At 50.3% G+C, this 20366-nt stretch overlaps 1 protein-coding gene across 1 annotated transcript in view; it reads left to right on the forward strand.

Annotated features, from left to right (window-relative positions):
* Window positions 1-19831, forward strand: part of Ube2ql1 (ubiquitin conjugating enzyme E2 QL1) — a 32402-nt gene extending 12571 nt beyond the window's left edge. The window contains exon 2 of the mRNA XM_070042155.1: window positions 18502-19831. Coding sequence (XP_069898256.1) covers window positions 18502-18633 — 132 coding nt within the window. The 3' untranslated portion in view covers window positions 18634-19831. The remainder of the gene's footprint in view (window positions 1-18501) is intronic.
* The last annotated feature ends 535 nt before the right edge of the window (window positions 19832-20366 follow it).

Raw genomic sequence — 20366 nt, forward strand, 5'->3', positions numbered from 1 at the left:
TGTATACCACATTTTTCTAAGAGAACTCTTATAAGATGGTTTCTCCCATCTGTGAAGATAAAGCTTTCAGGACATTGTCATAATTCATAAATAAATCTAACCTAATAAACAAAAGAGAGCTTGAAGTCTATGAAATTGAATTAGGATGATGATTTTATTAGTAATTTCATTAAAAGGGGGATCCTGGCAGCTGCCTTTTCATTAATAAGATAGATAGAGGTCTTGTGGTTAATCTCAAGGACTGGACAAGGAGAAACAGAGATGCTGGAGCCACTTCTTACTGCCTCTAACTCCAGCCAGACAGGCACTTCAGAATAATGCCTGGAACATGTATAGCACTTCCTAGAAAAGCAGCTGTACTCAAACACAGTTATCATCTTCTTTTAAACGTTATGAACTAAAATATGGGGGTGGAGGGGAATAATTGTCAATATGCCAGGAAGATTTACATTTCTCCTCTCCAGACATTAATGAGCCTCAGTGGTATTTCCGAATAACAACTGTAATGCAATTTTACTTTACATCTAGGATTTATGTTGGTGGCAGGTCAAGGAACCACTAATAATGCTGTGATTTGTTAAACTAATCCTAGTTAAAGAACTCATAGAACTTCAGTTAGAAATTCATGGAGATAAAAGCATTTTTCCCCTCATGCCTGTAATCCTAGCTATTCAGGAGGCTGAGATCTGATCGAGAGTCAAAGCCAGCCTGGGCAGGAAAGCCTGCGAAACTCTTAGCTCTAGCTCAAGTAATAGAGAGTTAGCTTTGAGAAGAAGAAGAAGAAAAAAAACCACCTCAGGGACAGTGCCCAGGTCCTGAGTTCAAGCTCCAGGACCAGCACAAAGAAAATTAAAAAAAAAAAAAAAACACCCTTCCAGCCAGGTGCTGGTGGCTCATGCCAATCTTAGCTACTCAGGAAAATCCTTCCACACTGATAAGCCCTTGGGAATATGTGCATGGTCAGGTGAGGTAGCACCTGAATTTGAAGGTGATGGCTGTCTTAGGGAAAGTCTTAAAGCTTATGTTGAGCTATGGCCATAAGCATTGGGACCAGATCTAGGAGTACAACAGGTGTCTTGGTGCTACCTTCGTGCAGGTGAGAGTGGGATAAAGCCATGAGCCTGGAGGGAGAAGCAGGGCTGTGGCCGCCCTCCTTCCCAGAGCACATAGCACGACTGGGCCGATGGCTACATTCCTGTGCAAAGGGCGCTTCACCCAGACCCCACGACACACAAGAATCCTAACCCTCAGAGCAGACCACACAGACCCCACCACACACAAGAATCCTAACCCTCAGAGCAGGCGACTTACACAGCTTCACACAGACCCCACCACACACAAGAATCCTAACCCTCAGAGCAGGGGACTTACACAGCCTCACACAGACCCCATACACACAAGAATCCTAACCCTCAGAGCAGGTGACTTACACAGCCTCACACAGACCCCACCACACACAAGAATCCTAACCCTCAGAGCAGGCGACTTACACAGCTTCACCCAGACCCCACCACACACAAGAATCCTAACCCTCAGAGCAGACCACACAGACCCCACCACACACAAGAATCCTAACCCTCAGAGCAGGCGACTTACACAGCTTCACACAGACCCCACCACACACAAGAATCCTAACCCTCAGAGCAGGTGACTTACACAGCCTCACACAGACCCCCCACACACAAGAATCCTAACCCTCAGAGCAGGCGACTTACACAGACTCACAGACCCCACCACACACAAGAATCCTAACCCTCAGAGCAGGTGACTTACACAAGTTCTTCCAAGAGAGAAGGTGATCAATAGGTGTCGTTTTTGTTCAAAGAACTACAATACTCATTGAAATAAATGCATAAGAAAAGTCTGACCAAAGACTCCACATTGCTCTGGCATTCAACATCGGTTATACAAAGAGATTTGCCGCCATCACTGTTAATGTTTCAGGCCGCATTCACATCCACTTGGTGCCAATATATCTATACTGGATACTTCCAGCCGACTCAGCATGGCCTTCCTTCCTCTTCTTCCCCTCGCTGCCGCGCACGAGGCCTTGCCCGTTAGCTCTGATTATCCTGCTGCGTCCGTGGCTGGTTTCTGATCGTCACCATGGCCACACTGTTGTGCAACTGAAGATTGACAGCTGGGTTCTTGCACGTTTTCAACTTTGGCCATGTCACAGTCTCCTTCTAGGAGCAGTGTCGGTACATTTCTTGATTTTTCTTTGCTGAAAGGAAGTTACACAGGAGAGTATTTCTATTTTAAAAATTCGCCCTTGTGCTCTCCAAATGTCCTTCTATCCGTTAGCCATTGTAGAAATGACTTCTTTGAGAATACCATATCCACTTGAAAACTCTTTGGCTACCACTTTGTTTTAATTTAAAAAAAAAAAGAGTTTATAAATCAAACTATAAAACGTTGCAGAAGGTTGTGAACTCTCAAGTCTTTTGTGAGACATTAAAACTCACACAAAAAGAAAATGAGTTATTTCAATGTTATTGCATGAAAACTTAAGTTTGTTGTGCCTTGCTTTTCTAATACTTTCAGGAAAGGCCCTTTTTCTAGTAGGATTCACGACAAACGTATTTGGCCTGTAGGAATTGTTGAAACCATTCCTTAGCAATGCCTGGGGTGCACAGGTGATACAGCCTGTGGCTCATCTACAGCGGAAGTCAGTCCATCCACGCTCCCTCAGAGGCCCAGTCCTCTGAGACTGGCCTGGGATTCAGGCATCTGGTAGGATCCTGACAAAGCTCAGATAGGTAAGAGTCAGTATTCACAGGCAGGGACTGGCCCACACATAGTCAATCATCTAGGACATGTGTGCGATCTGCGTTGATATTCTCATGCCTAGTGACATAGGCATTTCTCCTTGGTAGGCAACATATTAGTCTAATAATCTACTCTTTACCTGGAGTACACATGCTGTCTAAATCACACACACACACACACACAGAGGGTCTGTATGCTCCTTTGTTTAAGGCTCTGAAGCTCTGGGCCTTGACTAAGATTTCACATGACTGCTTTAAGTTTAAGTTTACAATGCATTGTAGCATCATGAGTAGAAGCAGAAACCATTCTACTCCACAGCTCAGCTGTGTTCCCACACTCACTCCTGCCTCTTTCTCTCCCGGCACACACCTTATTTTGCTGACATTTAATCTAGTCAAGAGCATTGCAGTCTCCCTATTTTAAGAGAAATTGTGAAGATCTTTAATCCTAACCTTGGGTCCGGCCGTGGACTCCAGCTCTGAGACCATGCAGAGGTCTCAGGGTCACTCTGGGCTTGCCCAGCTCTGTCAGAGTCCCTGCAGATCAGAGCGTGCCCAGACCTCAGCCGTACCCACTTTGTTGGAAGGCACAAACCCTGCAGGCAGGTGTGATTGCCCCTGCTGGGGATTGTGGCCAAAGAGACCCCCTTCAACCCGGTCAGGCAAGGTCCCGCGCCATCTCTGCAGCTAGAAGCAGCTCAGGGCCTGCTCACTGGTGTTGGTCACTGTAAAAGACGTATGCCATGTGCAACCCAAAACCCAAATGTGGGAGGAGGCCTATGAAGGACACCCAAGTGGCTGCCCTAAGACCACAGGTCTGCCACGAGGAAGGGAGCAGGGACTGGACAAGCAGGTGCTGGAGTCCGTAACGGAGGTCGTCTGCAGAGAGGGAGACAGAGCCTGCACAGCATGCAGGGTTTTCTGGAAGTCCGAGAGTGGGAGAGACACCGGTATGAGGAACAAGAGAGGCTGGAAGCGAGGAGGAGCGAGGGGAGCACCCTGGTTTGGGGGGCTTCCAGAGGTGGCATAACCGAACCCGACCATTACATAGCAAGAAGCGCCTGTAGACCTGCACCCCTCCATTCTACATGGTGCGAAGTTCCAAGGGCATCCTCTTCCGTGTGTCTCATTTTGAAGTAGGAGTTGCCACATGTCCAAGTTTGAGTGACCTCTTTCTAGAGGCCAGTCACCCTGTGGGTCTGGACATCCAAGCTGGTCAGAAGACTTTGAAGAAGGAGAAGGCCCCCACCCCTCGCTTAGCCTGGACTCGGGGCAGAGTGAGTCCGTCCATAGAACAGTCTCCAGAGAACTCAGGGGAAACATCTGTCATTTATCATTAAATTAAGTCACCAGCAAGGTTAAGAGAAACGTTCACTTCTCTGTTGCAAGGAAATGGTTCTGAGTTTTCCAACTCCAAAACCTGTGAAAGACCGTTTTGTAAATGTCCAACAGCAAATGAATGACTAAACTGCCACACATTCATATAATTGAATACTGCTCAGAATCACATAACTTAGCAGAACTGGAAAAGTTCACATAGTGACTAAAATCATTTGTAAACCAAGAGTTCGAATGTTTATTGAGCTGTGATTGCATTCTTCATTTTCTCCCCATTCAAAGCAAATCTCTCCATTACACGGCGAGTTCTGTGAGTGGACAAAAGAGCTACAGAAGTCTTAAAAATCCACATTAGACAAAATGTTCATTTAAGGTGGTCAGATGCTGTCTCACAAACAGAAGGAAAATGCACACACACACACACACACACACACACACACACACACACACACACACACACACACACACACAGGGTCGGTTTGCTCCTCTGTTTAATGCTCTGAAGGCTTTTATCAGCAATGGCTGGCTTGCCCAGCAGTGTGGAGGCCCTCGTCCACGTCTGGTTGCATCCCCAGTTACAAGGGCCTTGAATGGTAGGAGGGGGCAGGATGACTCCTGGAGATTGGAGCTGTGGCACCTGGCAGTGGAAGGTATGGGAGGTGCGGCTGCAGGGCCACCTGTGCCCTGGGTTCCTCTGGTGTGTTCCGTGGCACTTCCCCAGAAAGCCCCGGAAGGAAGCTAAGGGTCTTAATGACACAGAAGTAGGAATCCAGATGGATTCCTCAGGACCAAGGTGGCAGCTCTTTTCTGTTCTGGATGTTTTAACCCTTGCAGAGATGAGCATCCAGAGTTCTGAAGGGCCATGGATCTCGCTTCGAGAGAAGCCTCACACAGATTGGCCGTGAAAAGAAAGCCATCCTCACGCGCCCCTCCGACGCCTCATTCCAGAATCCGAGCACTCTTCCAACGTCCTGTGACGTCCTTTTCAGATCTCAGACACTCCCTCGTGATGGTTTGCACCTTGAAATTTCAGCTCCTAGCCAGGCAGACTTTAGACAGTGTTTTCCTAAGAGTGCTGTAATTTCATAACAGAAATCCAGGAGAAGAGGACAAACATGGCTGCCAAGTCCCTCGACTCAGGAACTAACTTCTCAACCTTGATTTCCACCTCCTGCTACTTGTCAGCACAGAAGTTCTGCACTGGACTGCCTGTGTGGCCTCAGTGTCCCCGCTTCTCCTTCACTCCTGTCCTTGGCCTGTCCAGGGCTCTGAACCGTCAGGAGGGCCGGACCGCTGTCCCCACACACCGCTGATCCAGTGCTACGATAGTGCAGCTTGCCGTGTCATAGCAATGGCTAGCAACTACCCAGGACCACAAGTCCACCTCCTGTCTGCATGGGAACATTTCTTGAGGCTCACAGTGCATACCAGGGGGCATGTGCTCCCCCCTTTACTACCCTAAGGCCACAGCTTTCTGTTTCATCCTATTGATCTAGGTGCATCGCAGCATCCCGTGTCTCCTACAGCCTCTGCTTCCCTCTGCCCAGGCTCTGGCTAAGCAGCCTGGAGTCTTGGCTTCCATTCCCTGGGGTTCCTGTGCCCCCCTGAGGAGCTGAGCCTTGTGTCCCCACCTGCTGCGCTGGACGCTCCCAGAGGAGCCACGTGGGCAGCAGCCCAGACCCTGGACTAGCTGGGACCTTGTGTGGACACTCGGCAAACGCTGAGGAGTGGAGCAGAGCGGGTGACCTTCAGACCCAGCGAGCCCGTGACTCATCGCCAAAAGCCTGGGGTGGCCAGCGCCCACTGATTACAGGGTCGGGTGGGCATTTTTAGCAACAGAGCCACACCAGATCAAAGGGCGTTCCCTGCCCCACACCCAGGACCAGCGCAGTGTGCTCCTGGTGCAGGGCGCAGTCCACACCATCTAAGTGTTTTGTTTTTCTCTGAACATGGAATGTGTCCATCCTGGTGTCCTCACAAACGGACGTTGGCTGATGAGGTTTTGTTTGAGGGTGGACATGCGGGACCGCTGTGAGAGGGCCCTGCCAGGAAGGAGCCTGCTCGCAGGCCTCGGGCTGCTGAGACATTAGCTTCTTTCCTCCCCCAAGAGTCCGCGTCCTGACCCATGGGGACGCTTCTCGAGCACAGTGCCTCTAGTACTTACTTTGCTGAGGAATCTGGTGATGGGTGTTATCTAAAGAACTATATGATAGTTTGACTCCGAGTTTGGAACCACACCAGAAAACATTTAGTCACGGGTAATATTATTTACAGTCTGGCACCCTAGACCAATCACAAAGCTTATCAGCAATCACTTTATTCCACCATTTTCCCTTTATATCCATTCTAACTGACTGACAGGATTTGTGCATTCAGGGAGCCCTGGATCATCCTCTCGGCAGCCTGCTCCCCAGCAGGCCTGCCAACGCTTGTCTCCAGGGTGTTTGAACCCCATACATGGCAGGTATGGTTTGATTCCTCCACACCAGCAGAGGGTAGCAGAGCGGCCTGGGCCCAGGCCCCGTCTCCCATAGAATAGTTGCATGATGCTGTGCAACCTCCCTCTGTCTCCAAGATCAGCTGGGCACATGGCTCTCGAGGCCCGTTCCCACACTCAGTCACTGTGGCTGGACGATGCATGATGTTAGGTGAGATTCTCACAAACTTCACACATATCAGAATCTACCAGGATATCATCAAATTAGGTCCTGAGTGTATGTAGCTACACACATATACATGTGTGTATATTTAATATGTATGTATGCATACACACAGAACACCACACATATGTGTATAACTGAGGAAATATAAGTATATGTATATATGCATACACATGCATACATAGAATATATGTTTACCTGAGACTATTTTGTGTGCTGGTACTAGGTCTTGAACTCAGGGCCTAGGCACAGTCATTTAGCTTTTTTGCTCAAAGCTGGAGCTCTACCACTTGAGCCACAGCTCCACATCTAACCTTTTGATGGTTAATGGCAGATAAGAGTCTCACAGACTTTCCTGCCTGGTCTGGCTTCAAATCACAGTCTTCAGATCTCAGCCTCTTGAGTAGCCAGGATTACAGGCATGAGCCACTGGTGACTTGCAAAATAACTTCTTATAAAATGAAAATACATTCAATAAGTATGTATTTTTGCTCAAGCAGCATACAAATAGATACATGCATCTGAAATTACAGATAATGTGTGATGTAGTTAAAATGGTACAGAGATGTTTGACTTCCTCTAAATGCACATAAGCCTAAAAGGCAACTAACTGAAGAAAGAAGAGACTTTGTGGTTGCCAACTTTGATCTGCCTTAACGATAGCAATTAAAAATCAGAGGAGATGGCTCTCATTTAGTTCATATAAGGAATACTATTGAGTTGGAACCCAGGCTCTGAGTGTAGACACAGGAAGGTTTTTGTGACAGGGTTCTGAATATAATGCTGCATTGTATGCTGAATTTCAGACCAGGAGCACAAATAGTGAAATCACCTGTGTCCAGTAGCCAACCTGCTGTTCTCAGGGTGAGCATCACCAAACATAGAACTCCTCCAAAGATTCGGTTATTTAGAAGACAGAACATGCTATTTTGTCCTTGACTTCTAAATGAATGATGGAGCCTTAGAAGACCCACCTTTCCCATGGGACAGTTCTGGGAAGTGCCTTTGTCTTTGTCTAGGCCCCTGCTGTCCATGACTGCAGAGAGCCAGTTACACAAGTATATTCTAGCTATCTTTATTGCTGTTTTACTGTTGCCTGCCATGAGTCTCAGCGCTTTGATATTCCATGAAGAGGTGGGAAAGGTGAAGACAGAGGGAGACTGGAAAGGACTAGAATGGAACACGTGAGGTGTTCTAATGGCTACAGCTCTTACCAGCTTCCCGAGATAACAATCTGTACGTTACGAGAGGCCAAAGGCTACTGTGTCTGAGTTCTTTTGTTCAAGACTGGTGCTCTACCACCTGAGCCACAGCTTCACTTTCTGCTTTTTGGTGATTAACTGGAAATAAAAACCAGCCCTGGCTGGTTTTAAGCCTTGATCCTCAGATCTCAACCTCTCCTGAGAAACTAGGATTACAGGTGAACCTGTGTCTCTTTTCAGAATACAAACACCATCAACTCAAGGTCCTCAGAAATAGCTAGACCTTTCTGATTTTCTATGTGCACCATGCCACTGTCACCAACAAATAATGAACACAATACTGCACCTCAGTGATTTCAGAAAGTCCTCAGTAACCACAGGCAGACAGAACCAGAGCACGCACAACTGGCTAATTTGCCCTGTCAAAGATGAGGATCAAATACGGATGATTTTTGTTATCTTCGAATCCTAATACAAGCCTATGTAAACATCACAATAAAAAGCCATGAGAACTAATGCCTTGGGCCAATGTACAGAATACACGTGGGGTTAACTTTTCCTTTTTGAGGGAAAGACCAGTTTTGATGGCTTACTCTTCAGCTCCTTTTGACATCTAATTTAGCACTGTTGACAGCAGACCTCCATGAGATTACTGGGTACAAATTTAACATGTTCACAAGTGATTTGTGTGAGACTGAACGAGTTTACTTTGAAATCAACCCCAGTTTTCTGAAGACGTGTGGTCAGACCTCCCGTGGGATGGAGTTTGGAGACTCCAGGGTGGAGACATCACCGACCCCCACATGGAGTGGCCAATGGGACAGTCCAGAGTTGGTGCCACCAGAGTCAGTGATGTTCTAGAAGGTGCAGCACAGAGCCTGTGTTCCGGGAGGATTCCACTGCCCAGTAAGGATGGTGAGTCCTGGGTCGTGAGGAGATTCTGAAAGGTTCCAACAGCCAGCAGTGACCTCCTATTTCTGGTGAAAGGATGGTCAGCATCCCAGGCGAAGACTGAGCTGGTGAAAGATTCTCTTACCAGAGGAATTAGTACACACACACACACACACACACACACACACACACACACACACACACACACACACACACACACACACACACACACACACACACACACACACTTCTCCACTTACTCATTTCTAAAGCTCCAAATGTGTTTACTTCCTAGGTAAGCATTAGCCCAGTTATCATGTTTGAAATGCTCTGGGGAGAAGGGGGCGGGGAGAGACATATTTGGGGAAATAGAGACATGCGTTCCATACTTTGGAAATCTAGCAGTGGCATAGAAGCCCGTGGGGTTCATTGTCCATTGCTCTGTAAGCTCGCTTGAGCACCCAAGGGATTCTGGGTCTGAAGCGTGTGAGGCTTATAGTGCAGACGGGAAGAATGAGGGGAGATGTCATCGTGTGAGGTTTCACTGCGGCAGGAAATGAGCAGCGATCATGAGTGCAGACTGGGGAACCTAACTGCCAGGCCAGGTCCCTGCACCAGCCCTCACCGCCTGAATGAGGCTATGAGGATTCAAAGTTGCTTGTTTCAGAGCTAGGGACATGAATCAAGCGTAAACACCCTGCCTGGCAAAGGTGAGGCCCTGAGTTTAAACCCCAATACTGAAAAAAAAATGTCCATATATTAGGGGGCCAGGCATGGTGGCTCACACTTGCAATGCTAACTACTCACTAGGCTAATGTCTGAGCATCACAGTTGAAGCCAGCTCGGGAAGACAAATCCATGAGACTCTCACCTCCCAAGTAACCAGCAAAAATCCAGAAGTGGAGGTGTGGCTCAAATGGTAAAGCTCCTGTACTGAGCGAAAATGGTAAGCAAGAGCATGAGGCCTGAGTTAAAGCCATGGTTCTGGCACAAAAAAATGAAATACATAGTTTTGAAATTTCACAATGATGCTCAGAAGAGCCGCTGAATTGTTTTCTCTAAGTCTTATTCAAAGACAAAAGACTGCCGGGCGCTGGTGGCTCACGCCTGTAATCCTAGCTACTCAGGAGGCTGAGATCTGAGGATCGCCGTTCAGAGCCAGCCTGGGCAGGAGAGACGGTGAGACTCCTATCTCCAATAAACCACCAGAAAACCGGAAGTGGCGCTGTAGCTCAAGTGGTAGAGCGCTAGCCTTGAGCTGAAGAGCTGAGGGACAGCGCCCAGGCCCAGAGTTCAAGCCCCACGACCAACAAAAAAAAAAAAAAAAAAGACTGTGGCTATAGCCTCAGAGAAATGACAGGACGAAATCAGGACGTCTCTCCCGGTAGTGACCCGAGGACAGAGCATCCCAGCCTCTTGCAGAGATGCTGTCTTTCATGGGGTCAAGTCAAAGCCAGTCCCCTACTTTTTCAACCCATGACTCGAAACGAGCTCGGCCTCAACTTCTGTGTTTAAATGAGGTCTTCAGATTGCCGTACGGTAACCACACATTGTGTTTTCCATGAAGGCGCCCATCTTGTTTCGGCAACACTGACTAAGCTGTTTCCTTGCAGACACAGAAAAAGCGCGCGCTGGGTTCCTTTCCAGTGGAACTGGGATGGTCCGGGGTTAACGCCGCACGTTGAAGGGGTGCTGACATCGTTTCGTCTTCCCTCGTTACTTACAGCAGTTTGCAGTTATTTCAGGGTTCTCTCATGTGCTCAGGGCTCCGAATGCTCTGAATGTGACTGGACACTGGTGAGAGCAAAGCGGGTTGGGAAGGCAGCGGGGAAGGGGAAGCAGGCCGTGACCGAGGGGTAGAAGCGCAGCGAAACCCAGTCACATGTGGGTCACGGGCAGGATGCTCCAGCTGGTGCTGGGTGAGTCCTGATGTGCCAGCCCCGTGGAAGCCAGCTGCCCTGACCCTGTGGAGAGAGCTGTCAGCCCCTGAGACGTGCAGATGTGCCCGCTCAGCTGCTGGGCCCACTGCAGAGCCCCCCAGGAAGCAGGCTTTAGAACGCAAGCTGTGTCTTCAAGGGCGGGAAAGGACCGGTGTAAGGGGTCACACCCACTACCAGGGCTCGGGTGTGGCCTCCTGGTGCCTCCTCACCCTTGCAGCGGGGGCTCTGATGGTGGGAAGGGGGGACGCCATCTTTGCCTTCCCTGTGCACCTACAGCCTGGCGCCACATTAGCACCTCATTAGCAACCTCAGCACCAGCAGTCAGAATGCTGTTGTCAGGGTAAACCGCACCCAGTGTACTTCCAGGTTGTTTTCTGTTTGGTTGACTGGTTGGTTGTTTTTGTCCTGTTTGGGTTTTTTTTGGGGGGGTGGAGTTTGTCTTCTGAGATGTTTTTCAGCACATGAATTGTCTGAGAGAGGAACGCTCCCCGTTTAAGAAGGCATGGGAGGTTGCTGTCCGGGTCACTGCGTGACGGTGCACTCAGTAAGCAGCCCTGCAAGGGCAGCGCTGGATTGCTCAGTGGAGGAGCAGCCCAGGAGAGCCTGGCGGCTGCGACAAGGCCAGAGCAGCTGGCTACCGCATGGGTGCGAGTGCTGCGGGCAGCAGGCTGCTCCGCAGAGGCCTAGACCTCTCCGGCAATACCGCGTGTTTCCTCTGACTGACGTCACCTTCCGTCAATGGTGGGGAATTCATTTCCACAGCAGGAAAATGTAGTTGAGCTTCATAAATGTAATCTGCGATTGTCTTTGCAGGACGTCAATCAGAAATCAATAATGGTTTGGCACTGATCATGGTTTCCAATTAACAAGGGCAGGAATGGGCCCTTCTTGGTCAGAAGAGAGGTAGAAATGGTCCCTTCTCCTTGGATGTCACAAACCCAAGCTCCAGAGACTCACAAACCCCCAATCCCACCCTTAGCCCTGGAACTAGCACCCCCCATCAGTACTGAGGGTCCGTGGACCAGTATCCAGCATCATTAGTACTGAAAGTCCTTGGTCACACAAGCTACCCCACCTTGTAGATGTTGGACGCTCGAGGGCTGGGAGTAGGTGTGTCAGGGTAGATCCTCTGAACCCCTCCCCGTGTGAGACACCCACAGCCCCCAGAGGGGGCATTCAGCCCGTGATACTACCCCATTCTGAGCCAGCACCTGACCACGTTTGCTCAGACAGACTGGCATCTGCTCTCATTCACAAGCTCTGCGGAGACACGCCGAACCCCAGCGTGAGTTCCATCTGCACTGTCTACCTCCTGAAAGAACGTCAGACCCCACACACCCTGCTTGTCCCCAGCAGCCGCCCGAGCAGACGCAGGGAGCTGCAGTTCTGCCACGCGTGGACGTGCCTTTGAGCAGACGCTTGTATCTTCCTGGGCATTCCTCGTGAAGCAGAAGAGTAATAAATTAAGGGACATAAACGATCTATGTAGATGCCCACTGCTGTGTTTCTGCAACAAAACCAGACGGTCCTAGAAAGCAATATGTGTTTTATACAGTCTATACGCAAATCCAAACACTTGCACACGTGAGGTCCTTAGGAAACATGGAAAACCTTCCAGGGACTAGATTCCCATTTGCTTTCCTTGGCGGCTGCGCTGGGCGGGGCTGGGCGGGGCCTCTCGAGGAGGGCTTTTCCACCCAGCTGCCTGGCCTGGCCTTCGGTGCAGCCCTCTGCCATTCTGGAACACTGGGAGAGCATCAGGTGGGATCACAGTGTCCTGTCCCTAAATCCAAGCTTCCAGTCACTTGGGGACAGCGTGGCGTCAGGGACTCGCGCTCGTGCGGGTGACTGCAGGCTGCCAATGGCAGAGTAGTTCCTCCAAACAGGAGTTTGGTGGAAGTCGCAAAGAACTGTGGAGCAAAGGCTGTGAGGCCCCGAGAGGAAGGAGTGGAGTCTGTTCCTTTTCAAAACGTGTTCTGAGGCGAAGGGAAACGTCAGTCGCCCAGGGTAGACTGCCAGTGTGGGAAAAGTGTGGATCTGGACTCTGAGCCGAGAGGTTAGACTGACAAGGCAGACGCCATCGATCCTGCACGTGACTCAGAGTGTCACCGCGGACCTGGCCTCTCCAGGCGAGAGGCCCCGGGAGAGACAGCGGGCGCTGGGCAGTGGCTGGAGCCAAGGCCTCGGAGAAACCGCTCGCAGTCAATGCGGAGGTACGAAAAAGGTCTGCCTCCTCCGGGCAGTCTGCCGATCACCACAGGGAACGGATGTGTGAAGATGTTGCCAGAACATTCTACGTGGACAGCTAGACTTGGTTCTGAAGGAGAAAACACAGAGGAGTCGCTGTTTTGTACCTGTTTTCACCTTGAAAATAGAACGTGCGGTGCTTGGCATAGCCCAGGGGAAGCCGCTTCCTTCCCGTGCGGAGCTGGCGGCGGGAAGGCCGGGCTCCCACGGCCTGTTATCTCAGACTGGGAGCTGCCTGGGGGAGAGGACCGGCACCGGGGACCTGTGCAGAGGTCACAGGCTGCGGTGGGCAGGCCAGTGGCTTGATGACCAAGGCCCCTGCCAGCTTTGAGGCTTAGATAAAGGCTGGGAACTCCGCCTTGAACTCTGGCTTCCCACACACTGGAAAACCTGGCCCAGGGAGGTGTGGGGCCACAGCTGACTGTCGTAGAGTTCACCGTCGTTATCCAATTTGCCCTCTCTCTTATCTTATCAGGGATTCTTCTCTGCCCTTCTGCGAGCTGCCTGACTTGGGAGGATGTCCCAAGCCACAGATCGCTTTTCCAGAATCCTGGCTTGGGCCTGTCACTAGCTGCGTGACTTCAAGCCTTCTGGTGATCTCTCTGTGTCTCAGGGCAGGTGGTAGTTCAGGCCTTGTGGTGAGAGCTGCTGGTGTATTGCACGGGAAGATTTGGGGGAGGACTTTTCCAGATGTTCCCGTCTACCTTGAGCATGTGCATGTCTTGCTGTCCACCACGGCCCATGCTAACGCAGCCTCCTGCAGTCTGGCCACATGAACCAAAGTGCATTAGTGAACTTCTAAAAAGCAACTCTAGCCGGGCACTGGCAGCTCACACCTGTAATGCTAGCTGCTCGGGAGGCTGAGGTCTGAGGATCTCAATTCAAGGCAACCCTGGGCAGGAAAAGTCCATGAGACTCTTACCTCTAGTCAACTACTCAGAAAAAGCTGGAAGTGGCGCTGTGGCTCAAGTGGTAGAGCGCTGGCTTTGAGCACAAAGAGGCTCAGGGACAGCACCCAGGCCCTGCGTTCAAGACCCAGGACTAGCACAGAAAATTTAAAAAGTAACCTTAAAATGATCATCTGATCTCGTTTACATTTGTTAGCAAAAAGTTCCTTTTTCTGTGCTTGCTTCCTCCCAGAGAAGACCATCTGTTTCATAGCAGATTCGACAGTCGCTAGAACTTTCTTTAGCCTGCTGCAGGCAGCCATGCTTGTGCTTTGTGAGCACCTGTGAACTGTGCCTTTGGTGCTGCTGGAGCTGGAGGCTTCTCCTGAATGCTCCTCAGTTAAGCTTTGTTTGCTGACCTTGTCAACTTTCACACAAAACTGCTCCTGCCTTCGTTCAGCCTGAGACGTTAACTGGACGCAAGACGCGAGACGAGTATTGCTGAATAATTGGGAACATACTTTAAAGACTATAGCAGAGAATCTTGATCCTGTAAGATTTTTCTAGGGAAGTTCTAGAATTTTCTAGTAAGGAAACATTTCCTCGTGAGCAGAGTGACTTTGCACAGTGGACAAGACTTTCCTGCTTTGTCCTCCTAAGAGTGGATTTCCTACCAAAGCTGATGTGTGCTCCTTCCTGCCGTTGGGGAGAGACTGAAGTCGGTTACATTCATTCATCCACTCACACACTCATTCATAAACTCATTTGATGAACTGAAGCCTTCACTTGCCAGGCCAGGGAGACCCCGGCCTCTGACTCTCCCGGTAACCCCAGCAGTCCACTCGACCTGCTGTGTGTGTTGGAGGGGGGGTGCTTAGCCTCTGGGGACCCCAGGAAGAACCCTTCGGACTTGTTCATGGCCAAGATATACTTTTTTAAAAGAACTACAGATTGTTTTTAATTAGAGATTTAGTGATTTCTTTCGGTCATTGCTTTTATTATTAAGTAGTTGTACAATGGGTGACAATTCCGTACGTCAGGTGGTGAGCACAGTGCCCCCTTTCCTTTGTTCTCTCCTGTCTTCCCCCTCCCAGACCTGCCCTCAAGTTAATATAGTTCATTTTTGTACATAATGTACATTGAGTATACTGGCTGCATTTGCTCACACTTCCTGCATTCCTGTGCTCACCCCATGGTCCACTACCCCAAAAACATGTGTCCACTTCCTGGTGTTAGTTTTGGCAAACAGTATTTCAGTTGTTCAGGAGTGCACCCCTCAGTATCCCAGTAAATCTCAGTTAAAACTCTGTGTCTCAGTGTCTCAGGAAACGCGTCCAGCCCTGCATGTGTGTGGGTAAATGCATGGAGCCCTGTATATGTTATCATGTCTAGCTGTATTTCAGATCTAGCTTCCACATATGGGAGAAAACCTACGCTGTTTGTCTCTCTGAGCCTGCTAGGTTTGTTGTTTTTGTTTTGATTCTTCAGAGATTGCTGGAAAAACAAGGACAGGAAGAATTTGCAAAGTTCAGGGATTACCTACGTAATCCCCACACTTGTGGAGTAACTGTTCTCCCTGGGGCTTACCCCAGGTGCTATCAGAAATGGCACACGTCCCACTTCCCTGTGTCCTGGCCAATCTGCCTCACCCCCACCCACCCCCACCCCCACCCCCATCCCACCCTTCCCACCCCCACCCCACCCCCGCCAATCTTCAGCACTGTGATTGCTGCAGGCTGGAGTCCGGAGGCCGGGCATAAAGTCCATCCAGGTAGAAGCCCTCCCCACAGAGCTAATAATTCTCCAGTCTTACCCAAGGTCTCACTCTCTCCAGTCAGCAGAAAGCCACCTTCTACGTCACCCCTGGACTCTGGTCGGATGTCATTCTGAGGAGCACTTACAGTTTTGTTAGGCAGGGGCTGGCCTAGAAGCCACATGCCCCGCGTCAGGGGCTAGATAAGCTGGTTAAGTTGGTTGTGGTGTGCCCGGTACCTGGCTCAGAGACAGATCACAGATATCCTCAGCTCCGGTGGTGACACAAAGCTCTTGCAGTGGGTGACAGATTGTCACATCTGTGTCTTTTCGCATTAAGCACAAGTAGTGACTGTCGAGAAGAAATGAGTTATCTAAAGGAAATATTTCAGACTAGCCTCTAATTGTTTGCTAGATGGAAACAGAGGGAGGAAGTTGCTAGGAAAATAAGGAAACTGGTTTGTAATTCGTTGTGTGTGTTCAACATGCTCAGTGTTCACAAGCTCACTTCCTTACACTAGCCGTGGTGCCCCACACATCAATCCCCGAAAGTCCAAATCTGGAGCCCCTGTACCCTAGAAGGAAGGGGGTGGTGCCCCAGCCACACCTTCCGTGGGAGCGGCATCCTCTCTTCCTGTGCCGTGGCACTGTGGGGTTCTCCAGCAAGAACCGGACGTGCGTTTCCCTTGGGACCTGCAGTGGCCAATCAGAGGAGGAGGGACCTCTCTGAAAAGCATCTGTTGAGAGCAAGTGTGGGTGGACGACCGGGGCTGAGAGCTCTCCATTGACAGCTGAGTCTCGGGAAAGTGGGGCTGGCCAGCATCTAGCAGGCTCTGTCTTCTGCCAGTTGAATTGACTCTGCCCTGACTTCCAAGTTCATGATGCCTCAAGGGAAGAGAGGGCCACAAAGGGTAGTTTGTTTCACTGGGGTGGTGTTTGTTATATCTTGTAACAATTGGGACATTCACAAAGATCAGGCAAAGTGAAGATTTCTGTGAGCCTGCATTTGTCTTTCAATCAGAATTCTCAAATCGTACCATAAATCTTCAGTATTGTCAACAAGAATAACAGAGATGGTTAAAATATGCATTTTTTTCAAAAACATGGCCTTTGGTAGCTACTCTCAATGGATGTCTAAATCGATGCCCAGTGCCTGCTGCAGATACCTTTGCTCAGTCCAGCGACTTAGCTTTAGACACTGCTCTCAGCCAAGACTGCGATGATGGAGGTACTGGCTCCTGGTGTTCCCCTTCCATCTCTCATAACTACACCACATCACCAGAGTACCCAGTTATAATAGAAATGGGGATCGGGGCTGGGAAGGCGGCTCAGTGGTAGAGCGCTTGCCTTGCATGCATGAGGCCCTGGGTTCGATTCCTCAGCACCACATAAACAGAAAAAGCAGGAAGTGGCGCTGTGGCTCCAGTGGTAGAGCACTAGCCTTGAGCTGAAGAGCTGAGGGACAGCGCCCAGGCCCAGAGTTCAGGCCCCATGACCGGACCCAAAAAATAAATGAATAAATGAATAAAAATAAAAACGGGGAACATAACCTGGAGAGATGTGGGCACGTTTCTAGAGGTCAGTACATGGCCGCTTCTTGTCTTTTCTCCCTGTGAGCAGCTCATAAACACAGCCGCCTTTAGAAAGGCTGTCACGGAGCCAAATACCAGCTGAGATCAGGAGGATCATGGTTCAGGCCAGGCCTGGGAGGAAAAAGTTCAAGAAACTGTCCCCAACAGAAAGAGCCTGGCATGGTAGCACATTTCAATTGTGGCAGGGAGCTTGAAACAGGTGGCTTGCAGTCCAGGCAGGAAGTGAGACCCTATCTGAAAAACAGCACAGAAAAGGGCTGGAGGCATCGCTCAGTGCCAGCCTGACCTCCTAGCAAGAGCAAGCCCTGACTTCACCCTTAGTGCCACAAGGAAAAAAAAAAAGGAAAAGGAGGGGAAGGGAGAGGAGAGCAGACTAGAAGGAAATCACTGTGCACTCTTCCTCAACTTCCACCTCTCCCGCTAGGAGACACTCTCATGCCCACAGGTGAGGAGACAAGTATTGGAAGGGAAGCAGAATGCATGCCCAGATTGCCAGTGCCGGCTGCTCTTAGCTGCTGGTTCGGAAGCCAGGCCAGCTTCTCCCACTGTGGGCTGGTGGCCACTCCCTGACAATGCCTGTCCCCAGCTGCTCCTGTGGTGGGAGGTTTGGTTCTCACTAAGGTACAGGGCTCGCACCATGGCAGCCGTAGCATACACCAGTCCCACTCAGCCTCCAAGAGTGCAGGGTCCACATAATGGCTGTGAACTGGGGTGTGTTACAGGCTCTCACTAATCGCTCTCAGGCTTGGTTTGGCTTTATCTAAGCCTTCCACACTATAGATAAATGTATTGATCTCTGCTGCTCTAAAAGAGATCTTAGAAGTTGAACGGTATTGGGTGGAGGAACTCCCTCTCTCACTGAGGAAATCGGAGGCTGTGTGGCCCCAGGGAGAGCCCGCTGGCTGGGAGTCAAGGAAAACCTTGAGCTGAGCTTGCCCTGGTTGCCTCCGAGCGGGACAGAGCCCATCCTCCAGCCACACAGAACGAGCAAGTTCAGATCAAGCCGAGGCTGTGGGTTTGGAAGAGGGCCTCTGAACCCTGTAGGTTTGCTAGCCCCTGGCGCCTCCATATACTCTGTCCCAGGGCTGCTGCGTCCTCTGTTGTTTTCTCCTTGATGGTGGCCAACGCCACCCTGGGCAGACATCGGAAACGCCCACCCTGTTAGGTGTCTGGCCAGGATCACTGCTAACCGTGTAACCTGGGCTCTCCTCTCCTCTCACACAGGGACGGATCTGCAGAAAAGCCGGCAAGTCAAAAAAATCCTTCAGTCGCAAGGAAGCCGAAGCTACCTTTAAGAGTTTGGTGAAGACTCACGAAAAATACGGCTGGGTCACCCCGCCCGTGTCCGATGGCTGAGGAGCCCCCAGCCTGCCGGCGAGCCGCCCGTCCACACATCCATGCCCAGCCACCTCCATGCCGCTCACCCTCCATCCTTTTCTACTCCAGCCAGAACTGCGTCCTGAATGCAAAGGACACCTTTAAGTTATTTATGAACCGATGTGTTTACAGAGAGAACGAGGACGCACGCGCGGTCCGGGTCCGGATTGGATTTCCATGATAAGTGATCGATCATCTCTAGAACAGGTGTGGCCAGGGTGCGGGTTCCCAGCCGCCGGCCCTCCACCCACCCTGCCCCGTTGCCCTTAGCTTCTCTCCACGACAGCAGCTCCAGCGAGTCGGCGGGAATCTCACAACCCCTGCTTGCCCCATCACCATGCCCTGGCGCCGTCCAGATCTCCTGAGAGCGCTGTGCATCCTGGGCACCGCTGGTCCCCATGTGCTGTGCTCGGTGTCTGTTTCTCTTCCTGGCAGGTCAACGTCACTTGAAGACATGTCTTTCTTCCCGTGGCCTGGGGTCTGCTAGGATGACATTTAGACTTCATTTGTGCTCTGCACTTTGGCTCGTGAAAACACAGATCTAACATTGCCAGATCCTAGCGATTTCAAATTGACAACTGCCCGCTCGGTCAAACCGTGCTCTCTCGTGCTGATTTTGTGGTGTGCTGCTGTCCTCAGCTAAATCAGTGCCATTCGATGAGATTCAGGGGGTGCAGAGGCCCCAGGGGTTGGGGGGGACAGGATGTCCCCACGGGATCAGAGGAGAAAGAACTTCAGAGAGTAGGAAATGATCCCACGATGGCGCGTTTGTGTCCCTGCCTTCTCTCAACCATCCAAAGCAAAAGACAATTTCCCATTCACTGCGGTCATCTGACTCATCTTATCACCTGTGCTTAGTGACAGGGAACACCAGAACTGCCAAGGACACCAAGTGATCCTACGAGGATTTGCATGACCGGGTCTGTTTCTTCACCCAGTAGTCTCTTGTGTGCCCCGAGGTCGAGATATGAGCACCCTCACTGTGTACAATTCCTGTTATTTAATCTCTCCACTGTGTCATTTTTCTCTTCTGTTAAGTTACCTAGACCTTTCTGAGAAACTCCATGAAATGAGGAAATGCTGTTTATAATAACATACAGAAAGAGGTAAAATGTTCATTCCAAGTGGAAAAAAAAGTCTTATTGGACACATTTTAAATAAAATCATGCATACCTGACGCATTGCCTCGAGCATCCAATCATTGTGGGCTGGCCTTGCACCAAAAGTAGTTCCTTGGTTTTATAGAATTTTAATATTGAAAACACTGCAGCCCTCGTCCGTGGGCTTCTGCAGCCGCATTCCACGGGCAGGAAATGAGCCAGGCACCCAAGGTCTTTGCAAAAATCCAGTTGATTAAAATGGTCAGAGACGCTGCCGGGAAGCCAACGAGAATCTGCCTGGATGCACGAAGGGTAGACAGCCAAACTCAGAGGTGGCCAGTGGGGAAGGAAGAGCGGGCTTTCTGCCCACCCATGTACCCATGTACCGTTCCCTGGGCAGGGTGTACTCCTACTCGTTCTGGAGTTCATAGCAGCCCCAGCTCAGCTGCTCCCAGTGTGGCTGGAGATCTCCCAAATCTCCCTTCCTTGAGGCTTTAATTTCTTATCACTTTCTCGTTTGACCCAGATACACAATGCAGTTGTTGGCTAGGACAGTCGGCTGACGGCGCCTGGCTGGCCCGCTCAGGTTCCCTGTAAGCAATGTGAGGCAGG

The sequence above is a fragment of the Dipodomys merriami genome, unplaced genomic scaffold, assembly GCF_024711535.1.
Source record: "Dipodomys merriami isolate MVZ:Mamm:240054 unplaced genomic scaffold, mDipMer1.0.p SCAF_32, whole genome shotgun sequence".
Taxonomy (NCBI): Eukaryota; Metazoa; Chordata; class Mammalia; order Rodentia; family Heteromyidae; genus Dipodomys; species Dipodomys merriami.